The sequence below is a fragment of the Rhagoletis zephyria genome, unplaced genomic scaffold, assembly GCF_001687245.7.
Source record: "Rhagoletis zephyria isolate East Lansing unplaced genomic scaffold, Rhagoletis_zephyria_1.1 Rzeph_scaffold_06043, whole genome shotgun sequence".
NCBI classification, from domain to species: domain Eukaryota; kingdom Metazoa; phylum Arthropoda; class Insecta; order Diptera; family Tephritidae; genus Rhagoletis; species Rhagoletis zephyria.
This window is the reverse complement of record NW_016163126.1, coordinates 18,958-27,416: the sequence shown is the minus strand read 5'-3', so window position 1 is coordinate 27,416 and position 8,459 is coordinate 18,958. Positions and strand designations below refer to the sequence as shown.

General features: G+C 36.3%; 1 protein-coding gene across 1 annotated transcript in view; it reads left to right on the top strand.

The window, feature by feature from the left end:
- The first annotated feature begins 239 nt into the window (after positions 1-239).
- The window catches only part of LOC108372809 (endoplasmic reticulum metallopeptidase 1-like), a 20,926-nt gene continuing 12,706 nt past the window's right edge, over positions 240-8,459 (top strand). The window contains exon 1 of the mRNA XM_017628579.1: positions 240-359. Within this exon, the coding sequence (XP_017484068.1) occupies positions 252-359 (108 nt within the window). The 5' untranslated portion in view covers positions 240-251. The remainder of the gene's footprint in view (positions 360-8,459) is intronic.

The window sequence follows — 8,459 nt, the reverse complement described above, 5'->3', positions numbered from 1 at the left end:
CAGCTTAAACAAGTGAAAACTAAGATTAGTTATAAAAAAAAAAATACTTGATTCTATTATTTACTCAACGGCTAACGCGCAGCTTTATCAGAGGGAACACCACCAGAACGCATAATACCGAAGTGCGGGCGCGCTCAACTAATCCTCCTCCCCTACCGCGTCCGTTTGATCAACTTATTGCTCAGCGGCGTTTATTTGCATCTTTTATAAATAGTGTGTATGTATGGAACCGGTGATTTTGCATTGATAAAATGCTAACTCTCGAATCGCTGCGGGTGTGGTGGCGGCATCAGTTGGATCGTGTCAGTCTACGGGATTTTTTCGGTTGTACGGATTTCTGGCATTACCTTAAGCGAAAGGTGAACGTAAATTAAAAAGTATTATTTTTTTTTTAACACATAATTTTTTTTTTCTTATTTATTGAGCTTTGTAAGATAAAAAGTGGTTTGATAAATTTAATAAAATATACTAGTTCGATTAGCCCACCGAAAACGAAGCAGAATAATTCGGCATGTTGGATTAAAGTATATAAAAAAAAACTTGTAGAGAGATATGTAATCGCCATGGTAACGAACAAGTTCTTCCCGATGCGGCCACAGTAGCTGGGTGGTCAAAAGTGCGTACTATCACTCCGTCGAACCTAGGTTCAATACCTGATCCGAACAACATCTAAGTTATAACAGGTTTTTTTTTTCAACAGCGGTCCATCTCTTATTTGGCCGGCAAGGGCAAACCTCCAAGGGTAATACTATCTAGAAAGTGCTTCTCATAGATCCGTTTGCCATTTGAAAGTGACGCACAGTGTAACGCGTGTGGCCAAAAATAGTAAAAATTAAAGTGGTAGGCTTACTAATATTTTGTTGAGGACCGATCATAAAAACTCGAATTAAAAGAGGACTGAAAGTTTTTTCACAATTTCCTCTTTTTAATATAAACATTTTCTTCTTAAAGTAGAAGAAAAATAATATACGAGTAAGTTCGAAATATCAACCAAATCGGACTATAGATACGCTTACTTCAAGTATCTCGACTCCTGCGCCACCTATCGGAATAACTAATTTTTCATATTGCATTACCATCGGGTTCTGAGCCAACTGTGAAATTTCAAGTCTCTAAGTCTCATCGGGAAGTTGGTCAAAAATTTATTGCAAGATTTTTCCCTAACAAACATACACACATACATATGTACATGCAAAGCAAGTTAAATAAAAGCTTGTAAAAAAGCTCGCATATGCCCGATTTTTAACTATTTACAACCCTGATGCTACATAAGGTAGGAAAATATGTATGAATGTATGTATCTGTTAGGGTGATTGACTAGTTTTCCTAAGCCGGTTTCGACCGGGTTTTTTTGTTTTTTTTTTTTTAAATCTTGATTTTTTGAATATAAAATTTCGAATCGAAATTTTTTATCGAACAAACCGGGTTTTTTTCATTTCCCACAAATCTTGACATTTTAATAAAAGTTTTGAGTTCTTCGGAGTTTTCAAGGCCTCTTGCATTTTAAGGTAACCCCCCAAATAGGTTTAAAATTATATCCTAGAATATTTGGGCATGGACAGTATATGACATTTGATTTTAATAACTGAATGTTTAGCGCTTAAACGTTTTCCACGTATTTGGCCAAGCCTCTCTTCTAATTCGTGTTCCCCTTCTTGATGCGTTGGCACAAATGGAGAGATCTACACTTTTATGCCACTTCCAAAAAAGCTTTTTATGGCAGAAGTACACTCAAAAAAAATGCAATTGCAAAAATGCAATAAAGTATTAAAACAAGTAATTTTTTGCAAAAAAGAATCCCGACTTAAAAAAATATATATATATAAATTTCATGATCCAATGATCGGATCTAAACCAGATTAGTATGGGACAACCTCTGAGACACTTCCTTTCCGATGCAAAAAGAATTATCGAAATCGGTTGACGTGGTCCAAAGTTAAGCGGTAACATACATAAAAAAAAAACAATATTCCGACGAACTAATAACCTCCGCCTTTTTTGGAAGTCGGTTAAAAAGGCGAAGTAAATGCAAAAATTGTTAATTTGTCTCGCCATCGCAGTAATATATATATGTTATGATGGTTATTATGTTTGTCTTAATAACTTCTTGAGTCGGTTTTCTTTTCAATGTATACATGAAATTGATGTTGAGTCCATACTATCTGTGAAATCCAACGCCGTTGGTCCTGACGGAATCCATTCTAAATTCATTAAGTGTATATTGCCATTCATTCTTCCGTACCTTACCTACGCTTTCAACCCTATTTTGACAACGTCCGCATTTCCGAGCTGTTGGAAGAATGCCAGAATTATCCCCCTTTTGAAATGTAAAGCTGTTTTCAGACCAATTGCCATGTCTTCATTCCTTTCAAAGGTTCTGGAATGAATAACGCATCGCCAAATCAACACATTTGTGAGCAAAACGTAATCTCAATGGAGATCTAAGTCGCGTAAATAGCTGGGCGAATGCTAATGGCCTATTATTGAATTCAAGCAAGTCCCAGTGCATTATAATATACAAAAAAAATTTAAAGCTAGACAATTATTTAAAACTAACGTTAGGCAACTCGGTAATAAATTCCGTTGATGCTGCCAAAAACCTGGAACATTCACATGGAATAACCACATTTTTACGGTAACAGGCAAAGTGTATGTAACGTTGCGCTCCTTATGGACTACCCAGTACTTTACGCCAATTTCTTCCTATCACTGATGCTAACTATTAACGAATAGAGAAAGTTTCTTTCACAACCAATTCTAATCAATAAGTCGTACGAAATGTTGATACCATTTTGTGAGTAGTGAATCGAAATAAGGAATACCAAAAATCTAACTTACATAACTCAGACTACATCAAAGTTTCAGGTAAATATTAGTGATTTATGTTTTCAATCAACAGGTGGCACCGGATGGGGAACAAGTGCCGACTGAGCCCTTTACGTCTGACAAAATGACCTACCACAAAAAGCAATCCTCTAAATTTGGCTGGTTCGTAGCTCCAGCATTTCTAATTATTTGGCCTGCAATCTTGTATGCCGTTGTCATACCACTCTTCCTATCACTACCCGAAGGAATTACAATCGCAAGCGAGAGCTCATATCCTGGTCAATTCATAGCCGAACGTGCCGAAAATATACTATACGATTTCAATCATATCGGACCAAAAGTGGTGGGAAGTGATGCAAATGAAAACCATACAGTGGAACTGCTTAAAAATGAATTGGAAAAGATTAGAAGTGCTATGCATGAGGATCTCTTCGAATTGGATGTCGATGTGCAGGTTGTCTCTGGTGCTTATATGCATTGGCAAATGGTGAATATGTATCAGGCGGTGCAAAACGTTGTGGTACGCATTAGGAGTAAAAATTCCACCAGCGAAGCGGCCTTACTCATGAACAGCCATTTTGACTCGAAACCTGGCAGTCCAGGTAAGTAAATCGATGTTAAGTGTGGGGCGATGAGTATTTGAGTCTGCTTATTTGAAAAATTTATACATAGGTGCCGGCGATGATGGCACTATGGTTGTTATATTGCTCGAGACTCTGCGCGTGCTCGCCACAACTCGTCAAACTTTCACACATCCAATTGTATTTCTATTCAATGGAGCCGAAGAGAATCCTTTGCAGGCTTCACACGGTTTTGTTACCCAACACGAATGGGCTAAAAATTGCAAGTAAGTGTGGGGATTTATGGGTTGCGGATGAAAATTGTACATGACTATAAAAATATATATTATTAGAGCGGTCATTAACTTGGATTCAGCTGGTAGCGGTGGTCGTGAACTTCTTTTTCAATCCGGACCCAATCACTCATGGTTAATGAAAGTAAGTGGCTGTTTGTAGTTGTAAGAAATTCATGAACGTGTCATTTCGTTATGGACTTTGGTGTAATTTACATACCTATATACATATGTACATAATTCCCAAACCTCGCGCTCACTCACTCACTCACTCGCTCGCTCGTTCGCTTACCTAGAAACCCAATCGTCCTTCCAAAGTCTTCTTCTGATGTCCTAATACACATTACCCATTCGCTTACATGTTCATGCATGTTATCGTTATAGCGTAATTGTAAATCTTTTCGTCTTTGGTAAAAGGAATGCCCCTTCGCATTTTTCCATCGTTTATTTACCTAAGAGTTAAGACCAAATGTTTGAATAGATTAGATATAGTTAAATTATTTTCAACTATTTGAGAGTGTGGATTGATTGCACATGTGATTTGTTCATACGAGTACTCAATTGAATGACAATTAATTAGATTTTGATTTGGTCGTAAACACCTATTAGTGCTGTATATAATGGTCTATATCTGAAAGGATATCCGAAAGGTCCCAGCCATGCTTTTGACTAGATTCTGTAAAACTGACGGATAAAGGAACACTTTATATATTTACATTAGGATGCATCACTCTGTATACGAAAAATGGGTATATACTATTTTCCCAATGGAGNATAATTTTCCGAAATATTGTGACTGAAGCCTTAAAATATAGGTAATAATGTTAATGCATCCTAATGTACATACATATGTATATTAGACTGGGTCGATCTCCATGAATAAAAGTTTGAAATCAACAAAATCCTTCCTCACCTGTCCTCTCTACCTCCTGCCCACTAAGTTTTAGAACGAGATACATTCAATAATTGCTTACAGTACTCTGGTAATGAAATTTTTTTATGAAATTAGCGGTGACCAGAGTAGATATCTACACGACTCTTATTAGCTCCGCAGCCTCTTCTATTAATGGTACCACTATTCATCTCCAAACCTTAGTAAGTTGTGAAAACCGACATGTTTGAACGCTTTACTTTAATTTACAGATCTACCGTAATACTGCTAAACGCTCATTTGCGACAACATTCGCAGAAGAAATATTCCAATCTGGCATTATACCTTCGGATTCAGACTTTAGAATTTTCAAAAATTTCGGACATATACCGGGTAAGTACACACCTATGACATGGTTATAAAAGGCATTAGTGAGAGTTTTAAGGATATATATGTAGATTGAAAAAAAAATATGAATCAGTAAAAAGAAATAATTCCCCAAAAACTTGTATAGGCTTGGATATTGCACATTTTAAAAATGGCTATGTATACCACACGAAATTCGATAGTATTGATGTTATACCACGTGGAACGCTACAATCTACAGGTGATAATATATTGGCACTGGCGCGAGCTTTCGGCAATTCTACAGAATTAAAGGATCCAGAGGTGAGTGAAAAAGTAAACCTTCTTACAGTGAATAGTTCTTAACCCTTCAGTACTAATGCTTTTTTTTTATACGTAGATACTAATTGTTAGACGAATCTGCTAACATATATTTAGCTTTGCTTCTTTTAAGATTTAAAGCATCATATTTTCTAAGTGAAATAAAACAAACGTTATGCCGTTTTGTTATAATTAAAATGTAGAAAATTCAATACGAAAGTATATACCTCCCTAATATTTAACTCCATAAATATTAACTTTGTAAGTAGTTTTATCGACAAAGTTTATTATTATTTAGCCAAATATAACTAATTAATGTATTTTTATTTTCACATTATTTTACTAATTTCTATGAATACACAGAATCATGACAGTGGCCATGCAATCTTCTATGATTTCCTCGGACTTTTCATCATTGACTACACCGAAGATACAGGCAAAATTATTAACACCGCCGTTGTTGTTGTTGCTCTAGTACTAGTAGCCATATCCCTATGGTGTATTGCTGAAGATTCTTTCATTTCCATCTGCAGCGTGTTCAAACTCTTCTCGCTGATATTCATTCAACATTTGGTGGGCTGGATATTGGCTCTCGCTTTGCCTTTACTAGTAGCAGTTGCACTCGATAGTGCTGCAAGTCCCATGACATGGTTTACAAACAAATGGCTAGTTTTGGGCTTATATGTTTGCCCGGCACTTTTCGGATTGAGTGTGCCCACATTACTCTATCTGAGCATAAGTCGGAATGTAAGTGTCTAAGCAGTGGAAAATCTGATTTTTATTACTTAAATTAATTTCGTTCTCTCAAAAGGATAAAGTATCACACCCATATCGCCTTCAACTGGTCTATCACGCGCACACACTAATCCTCTCTGTAGCTTGTATTGCTCTCACATATGTTGGCATACGCAGCTCGTACTTTCTAATGATTTCACTAATCTTCCAAGACATCGCTTTGATAATAAATTTTGTAACAACGCTCTATCGACGAGGTGAGTTGGTGTTCAATTCAAGATACATTACAACAAATAATGGGTTTACCAAATTTTTTAAATATTTATCGCACTAACAGCCTATTACTGGTCCATTTTCATCACGCTGAGTCAAATTATTCCCTTCCTCTACTTCACCTCTATTTTTAATGCTTTGCTTATCGGCTTTATTCCTATGATGGGCCGATTTGGTACCGCGACTAATCCGGATTTGATTATTGGTCTGCTAACAACTTTAGGAACCCTGTTGGCCATGGGCTATTTGGTAAGTTTTCCAGTATGTTGAAATTTTCGGTGTAATATACATACATACGTACATACATCTCTCTGGTTCCTTACAGATACCACTGTTAAATATATTCAGACGCCCTAAATTGGTTCTGCTCATCTTTCCCACTGTGACAATAATTTTTGGTNCCACTGTTAAATATATTCAGACGCCCTAAATTGGTTCTGCTCATCTTTCCCACTGTGACAATAATTTTTGGTGCTCTCACGCTAACACTGATCGGATTCCCATACCGTCCGCAAACTAATGTGCAGCGGGTCAATTTCTTGGTAAGTTCAGCCACTCACACATGCATGTCTATGTACAGAAAGTATTTCCTTTTCGATTCAGCAAGTACAACGCGTATTCTACGAGTACGATGGATCCGTAAGTCTCAATGACTCTGGTTATTATTTCGACTTCCAAGACAGGCGCAGACATCTTCCCCTCGAATGTGAGTATAAACTTATTTTAGCACTTCACGGAATTAATAAATGAAAACTCTTTTAATGTTATTTTTTCTCCAGCCTATGTCGATCTAGAGGATTTATATTACGTAAGCAAGAATTGTTCCACATATATGTTTTGCGGTGTACCCGTGTTTAACCACCGCATGCAAAAAGCGGTTAAATATGCCGCTTGGCTACCGCGTGAAGAGCCCATCGAATTGCCCGGCAGAGCCAACCTTACACTCATCAGCAAAACTGCCAATGCTAGCGACGAAAGCGTACGTTTCGAATTCGAACTGCAAGGCCCACCGCATATGAGCATCTTTGTGCAACCAATCGACGACGTAGTGGTGAGCAGTTGGTCGTTCTTGGAAGAAATGCTTCAGAACAAGGCCACATATCAGCCACCTTATCACATCTATTTCTCGTATGGCAAGGAAAATACGCCATTAAGTTTTTACATTGATTTGAAGGTAAATAAGAAATTTTTAAATGCATTAAAAACTTATCTTATGAATGTAAATTTTAAAAATTGCAGAAAGATGACAGTAACTTTGATGAACCCCTTATGCAGCTGGGTATTTCAGGGCACTTCGTGAGTGGTGAATGGGAACGTGATGCCGAAACGAAGAAATTCCTCGCAGAACTTCCACCATATGCCTATGCCATGGAGTGGCCCACCTCTTATGATGTCTATACATTTTAAGCATTGATATACATACATATAGTTTTTCCATACATATACTAGCAACCCGTACTCTGTTGATCTTTAAATAGGCTGTAGAAAAAACTGTCACAAAATAAACTGAATAATTTCATCAAGAAGAAATACACGGTAATCTTAAATTTTTATATGGGAATTGAAGTTGGTTTTATTTTTATTTTTTTGCTTAAAAATTACTTGTTATATAAATTTTATAATAATTTATTCGAAATCAGTGCCAAACTAATGCCGAATTTCCACTAGGCATTTTAATGACAAAAAAAATTGTGTAATTTAAAAAATGCCATGTAGAAATTAACTTAATGGCTATTTTTCGAAAGCAATGACATGATTATTTTTTAATGCCCAACTTTGTCATTTGTTATTTTTGCCATTTAATCCCTAGTGGAAAACCAGCATAATAAGTAAACACAATTGGAACGAGCTTGGCATCAATCTCAAACTAATTAGTCCGCGCATTGTACATTGCATACCAATTCTTTTAACGTAGAATACGTCTGAAAGCGGACCTCCATAGCGTGCGTATTCGCACTTAGGACTGCAATTACTGTAATTGTAATCCAGAAAATTTTTAGCGATTACTGTAGGTAATTGTAATTATGAAATGCTTGATGCAAATACTTTTTATGATTACGATGCCAGTAATCGTAATCTTAAAATTTTAAGGCATACTAAATCAAATAACACTTTTATTTAATATTTGAGCGTAATATTCAACAATTTTATAATGAGCTCGAGGCCATTTTTAAATGAAAAATTTATTGTGGAAAAGCAACAACAATTTGAAAAAATGGTAGAAGTGATAGCTAT